At 46.6% G+C, this 21750-nt stretch overlaps 1 protein-coding gene and 1 pseudogene across 5 annotated transcripts; both read left to right on the top strand.

The window, feature by feature from the left end:
* Nucleotides 1-3472: 3472 nt before the first annotated feature.
* LOC107324579 (methanethiol oxidase-like) lies at nt 3473-14457 on the top strand. 5 transcript variants are annotated; one of them, XR_001559507.2, is made up of 14 exons: nt 3473-3576; nt 7282-7335; nt 7895-8007; nt 8927-9112; nt 10264-10384; nt 10843-11025; nt 11127-11305; nt 11594-11672; nt 12102-12223; nt 12342-12434; nt 13470-13588; nt 13751-13917; nt 14014-14060; nt 14166-14457. XR_001559507.2 is itself a non-coding variant. In XM_015884715.2 (14 exons), the coding sequence occupies exons 1-12, from the start codon at nt 3573-3575 to the stop codon at nt 13911-13913; spliced, it is 1416 nt and encodes a 471-aa protein (XP_015740201.1). In that variant the 5' UTR covers nt 3473-3572; the 3' UTR covers nt 14014-14060; nt 14166-14457. The 5 variants fall into 5 exon arrangements, 4 of the variants coding, with proteins under 4 accessions (XP_015740201.1, XP_032305078.1, XP_015740200.1 ...); XM_015884715.2 differs by having other exon boundaries at nt 13751-13913; XM_032449187.1 differs by having other exon boundaries at nt 13751-13913; nt 14014-14457.
* Nucleotides 14458-17541: 3084 nt separating this feature from the next.
* LOC107324580 lies at nt 17542-21240 on the top strand (annotated as a pseudogene).
* The last annotated feature ends 510 nt before the right edge of the window (nt 21241-21750 follow it).

Below are 21750 nucleotides of genomic sequence, written 5' to 3'. Positions count from 1 at the left end.
CTCACTATGTGTCTGGATCAGTGCCACCCGAGTGCCCTGCACTGTCGTGCCAACAGATCTCCCTGGGATTCTCCTTACATTTCCCCCACGGATAATTTCAAATGATTCATGTCTTTAATAATAAACTTCTTACTGTGAATAATTCTGTCGTGATGGGCCACACAGCTTTTGGCTGCATATGGTACAGGCTGAATACTGAAGATAATACAGTGAAAACTGATAATGCTTGTTTTTATCGACTGCCAGCATATTTTGCATAGAATCGTAGAATAAATTGGAGGGGACCATGAAGATCACCCAATTCCAACCAACCAACGTCGTTTTTAAGACACACACAAGTGTGCACTTCAAATCCAAGAACATTTGCATCTCCTGCATCCTTTGAAATGTCGTTTCCTTCATTCTCAAAGCATGATGTTGGTGAGTCGTGTGCTTCCCAAATGGACCCCTGTGGTGCGATGATGCTACAACGTGATTTACGACGCCTCACTTCGTTAAACAAGCACATTAATTTCCTTCTGATGGCCTTCCCAAGTTCCCCTTCATTCTCCCTCATTTACACAGCACACTTTTTGCTGGGGGGAGGTGTGTGCATGTCGCCGTGTCGCCGTCTATCCCCTATAAATCATGTCTACAACGCAAAGGGGCCATGTTTTCTTCCAGTCATAATAACCAACATTTTCACCAGCCATGTGTTTGTGTTCCTGGTGGTTCTTCTGCCTCAGAGCAGCATTATTTAATTGCTGAGCATTAATAAAAGCATGTCTCATAGGCAGGAAGCAGCAGTGAATAAAGAAAAGTGAAATGTCACTCTTGCTGGCAGTGCTGTTGGTGGGAAGAGTTAAAGAGTTTGTCATTGGAATTCAGGTGTCTGAAAGCAAAGATCTCCCAGTGAAGTTCCATATTACTGACAACTGATGGGTGTGTTTACAACCAAAAGTATTATCTCTGCCGGTCCCCAACTTGATTTCTTCCTTCCTTCCATGCTGATGTTGTGCATCCTTGGCTTGGAGCAGGGAAACAAACTCACTACAACGCCCTGGCTACCCGGTCTGCTTCTCTCCAAGATGATTTCAGGCCCTAAGGAAATACAGAATAATTTTCCAGGAATTTCACACTTCCTTCATTCCAACAGTTGGCTGTGATGGACACTTTTCTGTCTTCTGGAATCCAGTTTAACCTCTGTGCTTTCTCTGAAGGTAACTTCTAGTTTCCCCATTGACTCCAGAGTTGCTGTGGATGAGTACCTTAAGGACATGGGAACAGTAACTGAATATTTTTCATTTTGGGGCACTCAGCATCCAATGTTTGCACCAAATTTGCAGTGCAGAAAACTGAGCTGTGTTACCTTAAAGAAGATTTTACTGTTTAAAAACAGGGCATTCATATTTACTAATTGCTTTCAGTCAATGGGATGACAATTTTTGGTCTTTCAAGTTGTCAGTCATCAAATTACGCCCAGCTGTGCCACCTAACACAGTGGGTGTTGCCTTTCTAACTTGGCAGTGTTTAAGGAACAATACAACATGCATGTACAGCAATTAAATCAATCCCCCAAAACAAACAAGGAACTCTGAGTGCTGTTCACTTTGACAACAGCATTCATGTTTCTGTTCTCCCATCCTGGTTTTGGGGAGTTAGATGCAAGTATGTTGTTTGTGTTACAGTTATGTGACTCGAATGAAACTATGAGCGCAATGCAGAGGTTCTGACCCCACTCCTGAAGAGCTGTTGTGCTTTGTACGATTGTGGGACATATTATGCAAACAAAACACATAACTTTTGATTGCTTCATTCTTAAACACACTGCTGAGTTGAAAAAGTCATCATTAATAAGGCAGACAAAAAGACTGAGCATTCCATTCCATTCCATTCCATTCCATTCCATTCCATTCCATTCCATTCCATTCCATTCCAGATTCCTTCAGTTCCATTCCATTCCATTCCATTCCATTCCATTCCATTCCATTCCATTCCATTCCAATTTCTTTCAGTTCCATTCCATTCCATTCCATCCATCCATATCATTCCCACCGAGATTCTCGTCAGTTCTTCATTCACATTGCATTACCAGTTACCATTCCAATTTCATTCCATCCATTCCAATTTCTTTTTCAGTTCCATTCCATTCCCATTCCAGATGTCCTTCAGTCCATTCCATTCCATTCCATTCCATTCCATTCCATTCTGTTCTACCCCATTGGTTTCCCACCCATTCTGCCTCTCCATTCCCTGAGTATCAGTTCCTCTTCAGCCAGCATGTCATGGCATCTCCTGAGAACAACACCTGAAGACTATCAAATGAGAACTCAGTAATGACTTCGTTTTGTGAAAGAAAAGAAAAATTGATCCATAGACTTACATTTCTTCATATTGGCGTGCAGTTCAAACCCTCAACACCAGCCATGGGCACTGGGATAAAACACAGAAGTATTTGGGAGAGATGTCAGATGAGGATGTGTTTGAGATTAACCTGTTTGGGATGAGATCATAAAGTTGTAGAGTCACTGGAGTTAGAAGGGGCCCTTAAAGGCCATCTGGCCTGACCTCCCTGCAATGAACAAGGGCAAGGTCCCTTCAACCCAACCCATTTCTATGGTCTTATGGTTCTGAGGATTATCTGTAAGGACACTTTCATCCCAACCACCCCATGGTTCTGTGCAAGACCATTAAGGTTGTAGAATCACAGAGTCATTTGAGTTAGAAGAGACCCTTAAAGGCCATCTCATCCAATCCCCCTGTAATGAATGGGGACACCCACTGGGAGGCGAGAGCCCCAAACAGCCTGATGGCACAGCCATACAACTCCAGGAACCACTTCCCACACACTTCTGCAGAAGCTGTGTCAGTGTCTCAGCACCCTTCTCATAAAAACCTTCTTCCTTACATACAGTCTAAGTCACCTTTTTATTTCATTTGAAACCATTTCCCCCTGTCCTACCATGCAGACCCTGGTGAGAGATGTAGCGTTGCCCTTGGCACTGTTTTAGGGAAAGAACAGGCAGTTTTCCCTGGGAAAGAAAGTACAGACCTCAAAAAAATAACAAAACAACACCACGAAAACAGAAAATAAACGAGGAAAACAATAGACTCCTCCTCAACAGGGACAGTTAAGCAGAATCCCATCTGGATAAAGGAACAAAATCCAGATTTTCATGTCTGTTTTGAAAGCAGCTGCTGTAGAAATGCCTTGGTGAGGATCCAGCAGACACGACCCACACCCCTTGGAGCCCCTTTGTTTACAGGACTGAAGTGCTGGAAACAGAGCAGCTGCCAAAGAAAGGGGCGAAAATATTTAACACAACAACTTCCTTCTCTGCTGCTGGAAAGTGTTCAGGCTCAGCACAGGGTCACAACATCCTGGGCTGTTCCATTGGGACACAACTGGAGCAGTGGGAGGAGAGCAGAGCAGAGGGGGAGGTGGGTTCTGTGCTTCCAAACCATTGGGTTTCTCAACGCGTTCGATCCTCCCCCCAGGCAGCTCTCTGCCCTCCCCATTGCTCTCTGTATATTCCCTTTTGCCTTACTCCAGTCCAGGCGCTGTGCTTCCTGCTGCGCACCTCGGAGCCAACATGGGTAAGAGATCCAATGGTTGATTTGCTGCTTTCTGCTCCATTCTGCTCTGTGAAACTTTGCTGGGTTTGCTGGCAGGGAGCTCAGAATTTTCTGCAGAGTTAAATGTTTGCTCCGTTAAACTGCTGCCCCGGTTTTGCACAGCTGCGATGCTCTCGGGGAACACTTACACCATCATTGCACATTTCTTTGAGTGACTCAGTATTAGGAGCTGATATAAACACTGAGATCTGCTGCCCCAGTTGGGAACGGGAATGGCACTTCCAGGAAACCGAGGAGCTGAGTTTCATTTTTCACTTATATTGTTGCTATGAGCTTTTATTTCCTACTCTGCTGCCCCGAAACGAAGGGGAGGGCACTGAAATAGATCAAAATGACTTTTCACGTCCCTAAATTGTTGCGTAATGTGTAAAGCAAGCGCTGTTCCCTCACGAATTCCAACAGGTTTGGGCAACAGAACTTCAAGAAACGTTTCTCAGCAAAGCCAGCGCTCATGATTCAGCAAAAGGGCTGATTTGTGTTATCTCCTGCACGGAGTGCTTATCTTGGTGCGTTGCTTTGTGTCAAAGGCACAGAGCAAACAGTGCTTATTTTGTTTTAATGGCTAAAACGCATCAAGTGGCAGCTGGCAGGCTGTGATAGTGGCCTTTTTGTGGGAATGGTGGTGGCAATCTGCAGCAAGTCACCAGGTGGTGTGGAAGGAGTCAGTTAAACATTGTACTGCAATGCTGACCATCACCAGGAGTGATGGATTGGCTGAAAGCCCTCAACAGAGGTCCATAAATCCTCACTACTTCTCTCCTAAACTCCCTCTTGGATGTGTGGGCACCTCTACAGTTTTACTTTGGAGGCTGAGGAACTGCTGCTGTACAGTAGCACAGATAAAAGGCAAATCTTCATGCTCCTCTCCTTTATTTCCAGCTGTTAAACCTAAACAGTGAAAGAAAGTGCTTTCTTCTTGTGTTTATAGTTACTGAATTTGCTATGAAATAGTCCTACATAGACTATTTAGTGGCCATGGTGGTAGGGAGGGTTGATGGTTGGATCTGGTGATCTTGGAGGTCTTCTCTAACTGTGAATTACTGCTTCCATGGAATCAGGCCTCCAAGATCCCCAGGTCCAACCTCAAGCCATCCTCACCATGCCCACAAATAGAATCAAAGAGTCATTAAAGCTGAAGACCTCCAATATCACCAACTCCAAACCCAACCCTCCTTCACCATGCTCATGAACCATGAATGCTCTCAGTGTGTTTAATGATGGGTTATTAACATGGCATGGTGAATGCTGGAGGTGTATTGCTACAAAATGGTGTAAATCACAGCTTCATGACAAAACCCACATTTGCTGCTCCCAAATGGCCTCAGCAGCTCAGAACAGGAGGAATTGCATCACCCTCAGGTGCCTTCAAGCAATGAGATACAATGGGTCGGAATAAAGGAGTGTTTGAAAAAGATCATAGGGGGAGGAAAAACAAATAGGAGAAGCAATGAGGAAATATTCCTTATTTGCTGTGGGCTTTCTCTAGAAAACACAGATTTTTTTTTTTTCTCAGAGTGATCTGCAGAACACTTGATTTGCAGGGCTAATTAAGCTGTGGTCTGACACAGACTGCATTCCTTGCTAATTTGGCTGATTGAGAAAATTGGAATAAAGTTTCAATTATGGTGTATGGAACAAAGCAAACTTACTATGCTGTGTTTTCAGACACACACAAAAAAACCCAAAGCAAACATTTCACAAAGAACGTGAAATTAAACCTAATCTGCTAAATTACTCTTTTTGAGGAGATCTCCTACTTGAAACCACAAATCTCCTCATGCAGAGCATGCACTGCTGGACGTGGTCTGCCTGCAGAGAAAACTCCTCACTCAAATGGGCAATGGGGCTGAAGCTGCCTCTGTGTTGGGAATCCTATCTATGGCATTTGGGGAAAAAACAGTGCTGCTATAAACTTTTAAACACACAGTACAAGAGCTGCAAACCACGGGCTGGTTTGCTTGTTTTCATCACAGCCACTTGAGGCACTGAAGGAGGCAGCTGTGCTGTGTTTTTGCTTCTGTCAAAACACATTTCGTTGCATGTCACGCTGAAAAAATAGACTGATGTCATATTGCATAGTTCTTCTGTTATTGCTGATTACATAGCAGTGCCATCATATGCCAGTGCCACTCTATACCGACCAGTTCCATTCTGTATCAGTGCCATCATATATCAGTGCCACTCTATACCAATCAGTCCCATGCCATACCAGTTCCATTATATACCAACCATTGCCATTTTATGCCAGTTCCATAGTATACCAGTTCCATCATATACCATCTCCATTATAAACCAGTCCCATCTGAGTGTGGAGTCAAAGCTTCCTGCATTGTGGAATGGATTTTGCAGCCTCGAGCTTCTCTTTTCTGTTAAATCAGAGATTTAAGTGTTTAGCTGAGCCTACAGACTTATGTGTTATAAACATCCCTCAGAGCAATACTTCAGGTTAATGTTTTCTTAATTCCAGCCAACAATTTACTTATTCATTCCTTAGCATGTATGTTCTGTTTATGGTTAGGGAAGAAATAGTTGTACAAGGTTTGATAACATATTTATTTGAATGCTGGTTATGGTTCAAGCTCTTGCAAAGGGCTACAAAGACTGGGAAGGATCTGAGGGTAAAATGTGTGTGGAGTGGCTGAGATTCCATGATTTGTTCAGCCCAGAGAAGAGGAGGCTGACAGGTGGCCTTGTGGTCGCCTATGGCCAACCCATGCCATGCTACAGCCAACCCATGGCATCCTATGGTCAACTCATACCATTCTATCATTAACTCATGGCATCTTATGACCAACCTGTGACATCCTCCAGCCCCATCATGAGATCCTGCAGCCCACCTACATCCTACAGCCCCTCATGATGACAGCAGAGGGGCAGCATTAATCTTTGCTCTCTGGCTTTGCAGCCTTATGTTCTACAATTCTACCAAACATGTCCCTCCCTCTGAACTCAGAGCCCTCCATCAGATATGTTCCTTTCTTCTGCTTTTGGGATATTCTTCTCATCTCTCGGTTCCTCTTCTTGCTTCCTAAAATGACAGTTTCCCCACTAAGCTGTCTTCCTTCTGCTGAATCATGACGAAGGTGTTCTGCTGGGGCTAAATGAATGTTGGTTGGAAGAACAGAGGTGAAGTTGCTAATAGAGAGAAGGTGACCGGTTCACAATTCCTCTTCCTCTCCTCCTTTCAGGTCACCTGTAACGTCACCTCTTACCCAGGCAGTAAATCCTTAAAAATAGCCACTTGTTCAGCATATGTTTGCAGAGAAAGACTGGAGGCTTTCCAACGATAATAAAATGGGCTGTTCAGACCAGGCAATCTGTCTCCTTGCCCACCTGGCAGGGGTTCAGCAGCTCTTTCTACAACACTGAGCACAATTTTCTTTAAACCTCCAGATCCATGTCCCATATTGATGCGGTTCGAAATGGGGAGGCTGAACTCTGTGAAATGAATGCCCAAATTTCCCATCATTTTTGAGTGTGGAGCATCACATCCAGTAACTCAAGGAACCCCAGCACTGTCCCGAGTCAGAGAGATTTACAGATGTTTGGCCATGTCAGTTGAAACTGATATTGGTCCATCTTTGAATGCAAAGATGCAATGTCCCATTAGAGATGAATTTTGAAAGGATGTGGAGACTAAAACCTCTCCTTTGTTTCTCTCATCAGCAAAATGTGGAGAATGCGGCCCAGGATATGCAACTCCCCTGGACGCCATGAAAGGCAAGTGGTGCAGCACCTCCTAAATCCAGGCCATCAATATAAGGGGTGGTTTTCCAGTTCAGTGAGAAGTAGATGCCTTCCAGAGTAGCCCATTAATTAGCTAAACCAAGAAGATTTTAAATATCAGAGGAATTTGGTTTCACTCTGAACTATATGAGTTTGGAGAAGCTGTGTCATAACAAAGATAAATGCATGGCTGTAGGATGCCAACATGCAGCCAGCTGTTCTGGGCTCTGTACTGCAAAATAGAGCTTGGCTTTAAGAATACTGGGTACAAATTCCCATAATTTAGCCTCCAGAATGCTGTTTTTGGGTGAAGATCATTATAGGCTGCCCTCAGACTCTCATAGAAGTGCTATGAGAGGAGAATGGGAGGAGAAAGGACCCAGATGCTCCATGGGACATCATTTAATGGTACTGAGCTCTGGTTTCCTGATTATCGGTGAGGAAGAATCATAATTCATGGATTTAGGGATTAAAAACAGTGTATTTCAGCGCTAATCACAGAAATTTATCAAAATGATTCCTTCTGACCAATAAATGCCTTCTGCTTTGGAAGGTCCCCGGGAGGAGATCGTCTACCTGCCCTGCATCTACAGGAACACTGGCATCCAGAAGCCGGACTACCTGGCCACCGTGGATGTTAACCCCAAATCCCCACACTACTGCAAGGTACTTCTTGTGGGATGGCCCTGATGCCTCCTGATGATCCTGAGACATTTTCAGAGCATTTTTCTGCTTAGTGCTTTGGCAGTTCTCTTTCTATCACTTGCTGATCTATATGAAGGGTAAGAATTAAATCCTTGGAAGGTGGTACATCCTGTGTTGGTAGCATGGCCTGAGCTTATCACACAGCACCTCTGAGACCCTGGGAAATGTGCACATGAGGCAATAGAAATCTACTCAATTTCTTTTGTAACTGGAGAGTTGACCAACTGGAGTCAGTGAAGATATTTTGGACTCTAATCTCCATATCTTTGAGGAACGGTGATTCTGGTTGGATAGCAAAGATTTTCATCACTAATTCTCCTTATTTTTATTTTTTTTAAAAATATATAACTACCATTTAGGTTTTTATTGTGGAGGAGTGGAGGAAGCCAATTTCCTGAGATGCTGACAAATCTTTCTGTTATCTAAAATTCTCTTAGTTCTAAGGGAGAAGGGTAAAAGTCAGGAGCAAGAGAGCAAATGAATGAGCCACTTTGCAGCATTCCCAGATGCAATCAGGTGAAACTTGTGAACTCTGAGACTTGCACCACATGGACAACTGGGTGTTGGTTTTTTTTCTGTTTTTGGTTTGATTTGGTTTTTGTTTTCTGTATAATTACTCCACATCTCCTTAATTAGCTGGAAATTTTTAAAGCTTTGGATGAATTTAACAGCACACAACATTTAACAAATGCCATGTAGTTATGATGCCCAACTTTCCTCTCCCCATTTCTTGCTTCAGCTTTCACACTGACTCCGCTTCCTGAATCACAAACAGCCGTTTCCTGCTGCCCTTTATTAATTTATGCTTTGACACAAAGACCCATTTCTTTGCCTGGGATGAAAAACGATCCCAGACTGAATCTCAAGTCTGACGCTGCAGGTGATCCACCGCCTGCCCATGCCCAACCTGAAAGACGAGCTCCATCACTCGGGGTGGAACGCCTGCAGCAGCTGCTTTGGGGATGCCACAAAGAGTCGCAATCGTCTCATTCTCCCAAGTCTGATCTCATCCCGCATTTATGTGGTGGATGTGGGCACGGACCCACGAGCCCCCAGAATCCATAAGGTACATTTAGATGACTTAAAATACCTTTTCTTTTTAACCAAGATTGTGATGTTAACCAAGAGTGACCAAGATGGTGGTTATGACCAAGACAGTAATTTCATGGGCTCCAACCTCAAATTAGAGCGATAGAATCTGAACAGCTTTGGAAGCTTTTGCCACATAATGGCAACTTGTGTGACTTTTGAAACTCCTACAGCTCACTGATAAATTACACAGCAAAACCTTGTGCTAATTAATACCTGATACAGTTAACACATTCAGCTGAGTGTGTGTAGGTTATATGTTTGTTAGGGATCCCAGTGACTTCAAATTCAATTGGATTTCCCCTGAGCTAAACCAGATCTTTGCATAAAGAACACCTCCTTGATATTTAATGCTTGGTTCTTAAAATATGTTGATTTTTTAATTTTTTTTTTATTTTATTTTTTTAAAGAAAAATCATTGAGTACAAAAGAAACAGAGGACCAGGCTGGGCGCAAACATACACATTGTCAGAGTCCACACTTGTGTGCTGGTTTCAGCTGGGTTAGAGTTAATTTGGTTAATCCTACATCACTGTGTAATGCTTCAGTACAAAGTGCCAGAAACAAACGTGGTGTTCTCATCAAAAGGGACATTACAAGGCGTAATGTGTAATGCAAGGAAACATTTATGGGCTCTGATGTCCCCTACCTGCCTGCAGACACGTTCATTCACAATCTTACAGCTCTGAGATCTTAAGAACGTTGCCAGACTTTGTTATTTCAGAGGAATAAGAACCCCCAAAGGGCTCTTCTTGTACAGTGGATTTTGTTTCAGACTAAATCTCTGACAAAGCTCAAAGATGTTTTTTCCTCTGAACTCCAGAGGAGTGTGATGTCTGAAAACTGCACAGCAGTGTTTCTGCCACTGATCCTAATTAAACCCATTCTGACCATTCAACTGTTGATATTTTGGAGAGGAACAAATAAATCTTTAATGTCGTGGTGGTGGTGCATTATTGGGCCGAGGAGCAAGGAGGTGGCAAGTACTCAAAATCCCAAATGGAACAACCTCCCTCTGGCACACGTCACATCCACGACTTCCTTGTCCTTTGGGATTTGTCCTCTTTGTGGTAAAACTGGAGTTCTGTGACTGTAGTGATGGTCTGACTGTATGTCACCTCCTTGCAGATTGTGGAGCCTGTGGAGTTGTTCTGGAAGGGGAACGTGGCACATCCCCACACCTCCCACTGTCTGGGCAACGGTGACATCCTGATCAGCTGCTTGGGAGATCCTTCCGGCAATGGGAAAGGTATCCATCTCTTTGTTATTCAAGAAATGAATGCTAGAGATGTGTCTGGTTGCCGGCTGCAATGCCGGCACATTATTACGAGCTCACAGTTCTCTGGTGCACCCACCAGTTCCAGCAGCTGTTTGTTGTTGGCAAACAAAAGAAAACAGAAGTGACTCTTCTGGGATTGATGATACTCCTATGATACCCATATGATACTCCTTAATGGAAAGGTACTTAGGAAGGATAACCGGTGTATCAAAAAGCCTTGAGTACCTATAGAACAAACTGGAGTTTAATTAAAAACACGATAGAGTTCTTTAAGAATCTTGCCTTACTTTGCTTTGTCCCACAGAAGTGATACAAATAGAACCACATTTTCCCGAAGCGTAAGGTCATGTTTAGAGTGTTTAGCAAATAATCATCAAATACTGAGATATTATTCACCTTATTTAACAAGTTCCATCCATCTCCTGCAGGTGGCTTTGTTTTGCTGGATGGAGAGACCTTTGAAGTGAAGGGAAACTGGGAGAAAGGGGGGAAGTGCCCTCCCTTTGGTTACGACTTCTGGTACCAACCGCGACACAACGTCCTGATGAGCAGTGAGTGGGGGACCCCCAAAGTCCTGGCACATGGTTTTAACCCAGTTGATGTTGAGAAAGGTGAGGAATCTGTGGTTTAACCTCCCTAAAGTAAAAGCTGTTCTTTGTTAAAGCTGGAATAATCCCTTCTGTGCTTATTTTTGCTTGACCTGACCCTCCAGGGCATTATGGTCACCACATCAACGTGTGGGACTGGAGCTCCCACACCCTCATTCAGGCGATTGACTTAGGGAAGGGCTCCATCCCTTTGGAAATTCGTTTCCTCCACAACCCTGATGCTGCAGAAGGATTTGTTGGATGCTCTCTGGGCGGAACAGTGCATCGCTTCTACAAGACAGAGGTAGTGCCAGCCACAGTGACACTGGTTGTGTTGGAAATCCACTGATCACCTCATAAACAGTACAATTCTGATTTAAAGAAAAATACATCTCATCATTCCTGTACAACTCTAGCCAAGCAATAACACTGTGCCAGAGAGCAAACCTTCCTACCAGCCCATGCAATGGCTTTCTGAAGCCACCGTGTGGTCCCTCAGTGCTGAGAACCCTGTCATGTCCATCCCTGTCATGCAGACCTCATGGCTGGCATCAGGGCAGTAACAACGCTGCATTCTCTTCTCTTTCTGCAGAAAGGAGACTGGGCAGCAGAGAAGGTGATTGAAGTACCCAGAAAGAAAGTGCAGGGATGGCTCCTCCCTGACATGCCTGGTAAGTGTGAGCACGGTGGAAGAAGGAATGGTGCATTCTCCTCTTTGGTTCCATAATGCAATGTAACTATTTGGAAATTCTTATCCTTAAGTAGCAAACATTTCCCTTGTCAAACACTAAACATCTGCTTGGGTTCTTTGTATGATACTTGAAATATAACTTATGCTTATAAGCCAGCAGGTGGGAGTGGTGGTCAGGGCTCTGCTCCCGCATTGCTCAGTGCCTGAGATCCATTTCTCTGGGGAAATAGCTTGAGTCTTCCAACAAACAACAGTCCCATAGAGATTCATCCTTTCAGAATGTTCAGAACAGTCCTGGGGATGCAGCTGCAGCCTGAGCCTCCACTGTGTCAGCGCTGAGTTTCCAGGGATGTCTGTGCTTGTTCTGGGCCTGTCCATCTCATGGCTCTGCTGCTGAATGTTTATGCAGGTCTCATCACTGACATCCTCATCTCACTGGATGACAGATTTCTCTACTTCAGCAATTGGCTGCACGGTGACATCCGCCAGTACGACATCTCCAACACACGCCAGCCCAAACTGGTGGGGCAGGTAAGCAGCACCAGGACACCTGTCCCATACAGCAGCACAGTCTTGTTTTTCCCTTTATTGCATTCACGTTCCTTTGGTACCTACACCATTTCTCACTTCTGCCCCACTTTGGCTGCAGGTGTTCCTGGGAGGCAGCATTGTAAAAGGTGGACCTGTGACTGTGGTGGAAGACAAGGAGCTGAAGTGCCAGCCAGAGCCATTTGTGATCAAGGTAAGTTCTCCTGATGTGCACAATACAGTTTGTCAGCACTCTGCTAATTCTGATCTATTTTGAATCTCCACAGCTCAGTCAAACATAGAAAGCAATACATGAGCTATAGAACATATAAAGCAATATCTGAGCTGTAAAGCCTATGAAGCAGTATGTGAGCTTGTGACTTGGCTCCCAGCCTGGACTGCAGGTATCTCATTTCAGCACGAGATGGAGTAAATCCTGGTGAGCGTTCTAGGTCCCTGTGGAGTTGTACAAGCTGTTTGGTTACACCAACGCCCGTGTAATGACACCTTCCCTGCTGCTGTTAGCTAATTTGAAGCAAAGGCAGTGTGTGTTCATCACTCCTCGTGATAACCATTCAGCAACCAAAGTACTCCACCAGCTCCCACTGATCTGCAGTGTTCCTTGTGGGTGGGTGTGTATGTGGGTTCCCAGGTAAAGAGTTCAACAGCACCTGTCATCAGGATAGAAAAATTAAAAAGCATTAATTATCACTGGTTATCAGCAGTTCTCAGCCATTATCAGTATTCATTAATATTATCACTGTCAAGGCAACTACTTACGGAACTTCTGGGATGCTCAAGAATTGAGTATGCTCCTCACAGAGAACTGTTGACCAGAAGATGGTTTCAGGATGAAGAACATTCCAGGAGGTCCCACGTACTCCTTCATTCCATAGTGCAGATTGAAACCCAGCTGCGGCTGGAGCTGGGATCACAGCTCTGTCATGCACCCCCACCCATTGCTTGATTCCTGATGAACACATCTGAGCACATCGACACCATCCCTTCACCCATTATTTTCTTCCTGTGGTTCTGAAAATTAAGCAGGACTCACGTTCAAGGCTTTCAATAAGGAATTAAGCTCCCAATGAAGAATACTTTGTCTCTAAGTCAGATCTGTTGCTCCTGGGTGCAGGAGTTCCAAGCAATGGATGCTCCTCCAAGCAGCAGAACCACTGCGATGTTTTGTTGTTCCTCTTTGCTACTGCCCAGCATACCTGGAGCACTCTGTGATCTTTTCCTATTGCAGGGGAAGAGGGTGCAGGGCGGACCACAGATGATTCAGCTCAGTTTGGATGGGAAGAGGCTGTATGTCTCCACCTCTCTCTACAGCGGATGGGACAAACAGTTCTACCCGGATCTCGTCAAGTAAGAAAACTTGACTGAAAGAGGAAAGCTGGGTGACCCTGTGCTCAGGATTCCTTTCTTAAATCAAGGCGTGCACGTACCATCAGGGACAGACTGCCTTTGTCACTCAAATACCCAACAACTCCAAGTCATTCTCTGACATCTACTGTGTCCCTTTTCCAGGGAGGGCTCCGTTATGCTGCAGATCGATGTGGACACTGAAAGAGGTGGATTGAAAGCGAATACAAACTTCCTGGTGGATTTTGGGAAGGAGCCTGACGGGCCGGTGCTGGCTCATGAGATTCGTTACCCCGGTGGTGACAGCACCTCGGACATCTGGATATAAGTGTGTATGGAGCCATTTTCATGGCTGTTTTCTTGTTATTATTGACTTCTTGGTTGATTCTCTATATCCCCCCCCCCCCCTTCCCCCTTCTTTCCTGCAGGTGAATGAGTCCAGTGAACCACTGACTGAATTTCAGCTTCTATTGGGGTGAGCCACAGAAGCTCCACTTTATGCTCATTCTCTGAGGCAGCCAAGTAAATCTGAAACACATCCTACATCTTTCTTATTCCTCTGATCTTTGCTTTTGTAAAGAGCTGTGCAATCACAAACTGCCTGCAGGCCGACCTCACCGTCTGCAAGGACTGTTTGCTGGGTGGTGGAGGAACCGCTCCTGGGTAACTCCAGAAGAAGTGCACGTTTCACGGAGTGCCCTTTCCCTACAAAGCTTAATTTGCTCATCAAGTAATCAGTGATTTACAGTACAGAATCCTGCACTGCTAACCCGAAGCCATGCATTTCCAGAGCTGGGTTAACTTTTAACGCTTGTGCAACAATGCTGTATAAGAAAAGTCAACAATAAAACCATTCTTTGAATAAGGTGGAACTTCTTTGTTTTTCTCTTTAGCACTTTCATTATTTTGTTCCAAGGAGCATAAATAACACAAAATAATGCAGGATCTCTGCAGGGAGCAGCAGTGTCACCTGCCTGGAAGTCGCTTGGTGAGGGATTTCTCATTGCTGCAGACACTGTAGTTCCCACTGAGCAGAGAAGCATTCAGAAATCGCTCTTGATTTGCTAGGAAACCATTAGCTACACTTAGTACTACCAGAGCCCATATATATATATCTATATAACAAACAAACATATATATATATGTGTGTGTGTATGTATATATATAAAAATAAATATGTTTGTTTGTTTTCCCCGTCTATTTCCAACTGTACGACGGATTTCTGAACGTGGTGATCCCCCCACGGCCGCACGAGGGCAGAACACAACCTGCATTGCACTGCAGCGCATCCATCCCTATGGTACAAACACGCAGTACGTGAAGTCCCCAAGTCACAAAATAGAGAAGGAAGAGAAAAACAAAGGGAAGAAGTGACCGAGTTTAAAATAATCCATCGTTTCTCAGCACCTACAAAGCTGGATACTGCAGAGCTGAGTAGTGAAGGCAATGCTCAGGATTCCAGGAGGAAAGCTGATGGGTCTTACTGTACTGATGGGATCTGGCCCCATAGCAGGTTGGGCCAGGTGGGATGGGGGAACACCCACCCTGGAGAGCTGGAGGAGGATTGGAGAGGGCTCCCATCATTGGAGGAGTTCTTCCTTGGGTGCTCTGAGCACCCAGTGTCCTTGGTGAAGTAAGGTCTCCTCCCAACAGTGTGCTGTGCCCGTGTGCACCAGATTGCATCACCTCCATTGCCCAATTATCCAAATTAAGCATGTTCTTCCTTATTCAGGGTAGGAAGTGATGGCAGGAGGAAGGGAAGCAGCTGCCTCCTCGGTGTGGCACTGTCCTGAGAAGCCCGATTGCTCTCCGTGTTGTGGCTTGCCATCAGTGCTGGCCACAGGGAGCTCATGCCGATGCTGCTCTCTGCTAACCATGCTTTCTTGCTCATTGGTGTTGCTGAGCCTGCTCTTCTTCCCTTCCTCCTATCAGCTTTAATTAGAAAATTCTACACCCCACAGCTTTGGTTTGTGAGGGATGCCAAAGACGTCACCAAGGAGAAGCAAATGGGAATGACCAGCAAACTTTATTAATGCATAGAGACTAATGATCTTACTAATTAGCAGTTGTGCAGATGCAAGAAGAAGGTGTTGTGAGGCATGCAGCAAAAAGCATGCTGTCAGGGGACCCAACTGACCCCTGAAACTGCCTCTGATGGAGCAGCAGCTTCTGTGTCAGGGCTGTGCTATCATGCCATCCAGGCCAAACACTGACTATAGCAAGCCAGGTCCAGTCCTGAGCCTTTGCTCCTTCACTTGTATCACAACAGGCCCATCTATATGGTTAGGGGCAGAGTGTATAAGCAGCACAGAGGAGAATGACCTGGGGGTGTTAGCTGACAGCTGGTTGAAGATGAGCCACCATTGCACTCACATGGCCAAGGATATCCAAGGACATCTGGGCTTATATCAGACATAGCACAGCCAGCAGCATCAGGAGTGTATCATCCCACTGGGGTCAGACTCTGTACCCAGGTAATGGCAGGACAAGAGGCGATGGCCTCAAGATGCACCAGAAGAGGTCCAGTTTCATATTAGGAAAAACTGCTCTGAAAGAGGAGCAGTGTGTTGGTACACGCAGCCCAGGGAAAGGATGGAATCACTCACCCTGGAGCTGCTCCAGGTGCAGCTGTTACATGTGCTGGGATTGCCCCAGAGGCTTCACGCTTCATCTCAGCAGCCCCAGACAGAGACGTGCCATGCTGTCAGAGGTCCAGATTTACGTGGCTCGCTGGATCAAGGATCGTAATTTTCAACAGCTGCTGGTGGGAGCAAATATCTAGCGCTGGGTTCTCATCCTCATGTGGAATTGCAAGCTTTGCCATTGATAAGTTCAGAACCCCAGGATGGGGACAGCTTAATTAGTGATGTCCTGCATGGTCCGTGGAGGCCAGCAGAACCTGGCCACAGTCCCACTGGAGATGGAGCAGGGCCCCCACAATCTGATGCGTGGTTTGTGCTGGAGGAAAGGACCTGCATGGAGCAGCAGATTTTTTCCTCTAGATTGCTGGGTTAGCAAGGCGGAAACAAGCCACAGCGCTGGTGCTGGCACCTCCCAACGCTGGGAGCGTTTGCTCCTCCTTTGGCAGCCTTGCTCAGTGCCCCCCACCCCTCTGCGTAGTATATAAGGCCCTCAGAGTCCTGCCACTACACATCTGCTCCGCCAAGCAGACAGCAAGCAGCTCCTCCAGCTCCAGCACCTCTGCCTTGGTAGAGTCAACCAGAAGGCCTTCAGCATGGGTAAGGAATGCTCTGCAGCCTCCCTAAACTGTTTCCAGGGGCCTCTCTGTGCTTTGAAAATCCATTTCTATTTGGCTCTGGGTTCTATGATCCAGCTACAAGAGAAGCTGGAGTATTTTCCTTGCTAGAGCTTCAGTGCCTGACATGGTTCTCCATTCAGTTCTCTCTCTCATCTGCTGCTGATGGACCCATGACAAGCATGGGATGCAGTGGGGAACGGAGCAGTGCTCTAATCTGGTATTACCCCATGGTCATGGTTTAGTGGGCATGGAAGGAAGGGTCAGTGGTTGGACTTGATGGTCTTAGAATCTTTTTCAGCCTTAATGATCCATGTGCCCAGTGGCACCTGGGGAGGAATTCCTCTCTCTGTACCTGAGTTCTGGTTGGGCCACACAAACAGAGACACAGTCATGAAGTCTTTGAGGGAGCCAGGTGCGGAGAAGTCCACTGCATGGGACAGAGTCTTCTGAATAAGCACCACCGAAGGACATTCCCCGTTTCACTCTTTTCTTTTTCTCATTTCAGACAGATGCAGAGTTCAGTGCTACCAGTACCCAGCTGCCCAGATGTAGTGCAATCCAGGTGCTACCAGGCATGTCCTGAAGGTGAGTCTTTGCAAAGGAGCTCTGCCTTTGCTTCTGTCTGTAACTGAGAGTCCCCCGAAGCTTTTAACAGCCTCCATTGTTAATTCATAGCATGTTCTAACACAAGATCTCTATGTACTTAGCTCCTAGAGAAGAGGTTGCATACGTGACAATGTACTTACCGAGAAACAGGCATTGACCAGCCTGACTTCCTGGCCACCATTGACCTCAACCCCAGATCTCCGTATTACTGCCAGGTCAGCACCAACCTGTCTCTGACAGCTGCTAAGGCAGACTGACCACATCTATCATGCTTCTTTGAAACGTTCCTTACTTTAAATCTTGATCTTTACACTTCTAAGCTGTTGATTGCATGAAGTTACCTCTTTTCTGCCCATCTCCCTGACTAAACCCTGACTCTACCTTTGGCTGCCCAGGTGATCCATCGCCTGCCCATTGCCCAACCTCAAGGACGAGCTGCATTGTTCTGGATGGAGCGCTGGAAGCACTGGCAGCATCTGCTTTGACAATGTCACAACGAAAAAGAACAAGCTGATCCTCCCTGGTCTGATTTCTTCCCGTATTTAATGTGGTGGATGTGGGGCACGCAGTGCCGGGCTCCTACAGTGTGTAAGGTATGGGGTTCACAGACTAGTTTTTGGGAAGGAGTTGGGAACTGGTGCTTCTGTAGCAATACAGAGGGAAGAAGGCTTCTCTCCTTTTCTTCTCCTTCCCTTTCCCTGGTTTTACTGACCAGGTTCGCTTTTTCCTTGGCTTCAAAGACCTGGGTCATGGTTCCCTCTCAAATCTCTCCTTGTCAGACTGAGAAAGGCTCCCATCAGTTTTTTCCATTCTCTCCACCTGTTGCATTCAGGGAGTGTCCAGTAACTGGAGGTCAGGTCACACAGTCCAATATCTAGCCCCTACCTCTCTCAGTGAGGTGGGCAAATGAGCCCATGCAAGTTGTGTGTTGTTCTATCCATGCTGTCCATGTAAAGAACTCAGTGACTTCTCTGCTGCTTTCCGAGGATGAAGACAGAATAGTAGGTCTATCATCTTTGTATGAAAGCTCCTGCAATCACCAGACCTTTTCAGACAGCTTCAACAATGCAGGGCTCTGTCATGTAGTGTGAAATTAACTGATCAACCAAGAGACATATCTGTGTGCATGTCTGCTTCTTCCAGATGATTGAGCCAGTGGACGTCTTCTGGAAGTGCAATAAGGGACACCTTAGCGTACCTCGCAGCCTGCCCAACGGTGACATTCTCATCGCCAACATGGGAGATGCAGCTGGCCGTGGGAAAGGTACTGCCTTGATGTAAGAAGGCTGGGAATAGTTCTGACTGGGAGAACAAACATCTAGTGAGCTCACCAATGTGGGTAGCTTGTCACTGCATGCACACTGAAGCAAAGAACTGTGATCTGAAGGTATTGATAAATTTTGGACCTGAAAATTCAGTATAGCTCAGATGGAAACCTGAAATACACATGGACTTATGTAAAAAAGAAGCTGCAGAGTGTAGCTAAGAATCTCAAAGCCAAAAGTATACAGAGGAGCTTGGTCATTGAGTGTAGAAATATGCCATAGATCTCTGCATTTAGATGTGATCTGTTGTGCTTCCCTCTGGTGCTTACAGGTGGATTTATTGTGCTGGATGGAGAGACCTTGAGCTGAAGGGTAAACTGGGAACATGAGTGCGAGATCCCCCCAACAGGCATTGACTCGTACCAGCACGCCACAACGTTCTCATTAGCACCGCCGGGATGGTCCAAGGATTGCAGGACGAGGATTTAACCCAGTGACCTGAAGAAAGGTGAGGGAACGTGGATGCAGGAGCTGGGCAGAGATCAACAGGTTCATGGGCTGATAAACAATACTCATAGTATGGGTGGGAGCTGCAGAGAGGGACAAGAAGAGCGTGTGTAGTTGTCACCATCTCCAGGGGCTGCCCTCCCCTCAATGACTCACATCTTCTCCTCAGGGGTCTTTGGGCGCCGCCTCAAGTGTGGAAATCTGTCCTGCCGGACCCTCACACAGTTGCTTCGACCGGGGAGGACATCATCTTGCCCATTAGTGTTAAGTTCCTTCACAACCCTGATGCTGCCGAGGGGATAGTCGTCAGCTGTGCCCTCAGTGGCATCATCTACCGCTTCTACAAGTGTGAGGCAAGTGCTGGGCCTGCAGCCCCGGAGCCACAGCTCTGGCGACGGCTGAGAGTCCCCTGATGAAGGCTGGCAGCTGAGAGCAAGGAATGCCAGCCTGCTGTTGGTGTCAGCGATGTGTTTTTTGGACAGAGAGACAGCTGGGCGGTGGAGAGGCCATCCAGATACCGGCCAAGGATGTGTCAGGGATGGATTCTGCCAAGATGCAGGTGAGCCCTCCTGCTGCTCCCCATTTCCTCCCGGCACATGAGCTGTGCAGGATGCCTTCTGGGGATGCTGCCTCACCACACCACTCTTTCTTCTCTGCCCTCCCAGCCTTCCCCTGCGACCTGGTCATCTCCCTGGACGACAAGTACCTGTACGTCTGCAACTGGCTGCACGGGGACATTCGCCAGTACGAGATCTCCAGGACCTGCAAGCCCGGCTTGGTGGGACAGGTGAGGCAGGGCCAGGAGGGTGCACTCCTGGCTCCGTGGCAGTGGGTGGTGGGTTAAGTGTTACACATCCCCGTGCCTTGCCTGCAGGTGTTTGTGGGAGGCAGCATCCTGCGAGGCGGGCCCGTGACAGTGTGCAGAGATGAAGAGCTGAAGTGCCAGCCAGAGCCCTTGGTGATCAAGGTAAGCTCTGCAGGCTCTGCCCCATGGTGTCCTCTGCACTTGGGCTCTGCTCTGCTCTTTGTTTTGCTGCTCCTGCTTTTGCTCATCTGCTGAAAGGAAGGAGCCAGCAAAGTCACTGCTCTCTGTTGTGCCTCCAGTGCAAAAGGGTGTATGGCGGCCCTGCGAAGATCCAGCTCAGTGTGGATGGCAAGAGGCTGTACGTCACCAACTCCTTCTACAGCACTTGGGACAAGCAGTTCTACCCGAACGTGGTCAAGTAAGGAACCTCTGGGGAAAAAGGGTCCCTTTTTGGGTGCCCTCATGGGTGGGAATGGGAAAGGTCACATAGCGCTGCTCTTGTCTGCAATGCTGCTCCATCACCCCTCGCAGGGAAGGCTCTGTCATGCTCCAGATCGATGTGGACACGGAGAAGGGAGGCCTGACAGTGAACAAGAACTTCCTGGTGGATTTTGGAAAGGAACCCAATGGGCCTTGCCTTGCCCACGACATCCGCTTCCCTTGCGGAGATTCCACCTCCGACATCTCAGCCTAGGCACCATGGAACAGCTCCCTTCTTCTCTCTGATCTGTAGTGCAGCCATCAAACAGCATAGGGTGATTGGGTTGGGGGTCCCATTCCTTGCTGGAATCTACATTTCTGCAGCCAATCCAGGCAGCCTTTGTTTTCCATGCACACAAGCCACTGGGTGTGCTTCCCAGTGCACAGCTCAGCTCCTTGCTCAGACTCAGAGCCATGCACAACACACAGCTCCTTTCAATCAACATTTGCATCCTCACCTTGCCATATGGAGCAGCTAGAGGCTGCTGAGCTCTGTCAGAGTTTGCTCACACTAGTTGATGAAGGCCACAGAAGGTGAAGTACCCACGTTGTCCGAGTTGCTGCTCTTCAGCCATGTCTGTTGCTGGGCACATCTTGCCTGGCACAGGGGCACATGGAAGTCCCTGGCACGTGCCAGTGCCTGGGCCAGGAGGTGTTGTATCACTGAAGGAGTCTGAAGTGCTTCAGTCAGAAAGGGATGCCTGATTCCTGATGCTGGTTTTCTTGTGTTCTGCTTCAAACATGAATAAAACTCTTCTTTGCATCACCTCAGTCTCCATGTCTTAATTCATGGCAGCTCTTCCATTTCTTAGTAAAGCATGTTGGCAGTCCCTTTTCTGCCTCAACCAGGAGCAACTTCCCTAAGGAATGTGTAGCACTTTTGTCACCCAAAGCAATGCTTGGATTTTCTAGGGTTTACTTTAGAAAGGACTGAGAGAACACACATAGTTATTCCAATGGAGTCACGTCTGTTTTGTGCCTGGCATGCTGATGATGCGAGGTCTGAGTGGTTCAACAGATCTGAGGCAATGTGAAGTTTGGTTTTCAATTGCAGTACTCTGCACTCCCTCTGTGATATGGGCAAATATGAGCTCAGCACCTTCAAACTTCAGAATAGCATTCTCTCTTTCACTCCAAGAAATGAGTTTGTTGTTTCTCTCCACAGAAAGATGTGGTTATCAGAGCTTTAGACCATTCCCTGCATCCCACATGCTCTGAGGAGCTTTACCTGCAGATGCCAAAG

Source organism: Coturnix japonica, chromosome 25 (genome assembly GCF_001577835.2).
Source record: "Coturnix japonica isolate 7356 chromosome 25, Coturnix japonica 2.1, whole genome shotgun sequence".
Classification (NCBI taxonomy): domain Eukaryota; kingdom Metazoa; phylum Chordata; class Aves; order Galliformes; family Phasianidae; genus Coturnix; species Coturnix japonica.
The sequence above is the reverse complement of the archived record's forward strand: the minus strand, read 5'-3'. Positions and strand labels throughout refer to the sequence as shown.

Excerpts from the sequence above, each read along its gene's own strand:
- LOC107324579 (XM_015884715.2), top strand. Across the intron at positions 11,673-12,101 it reads GCTCCTCCCTGACATGCCTG|GTCTCATCACTGACATCCTC; the intron begins GTAAGTGTGAGC and ends ATGTTTATGCAG. Across the intron at positions 13,589-13,750 it reads TTCTACCCGGATCTCGTCAA|GGAGGGCTCCGTTATGCTGC; the intron begins GTAAGAAAACTT and ends TCCCTTTTCCAG.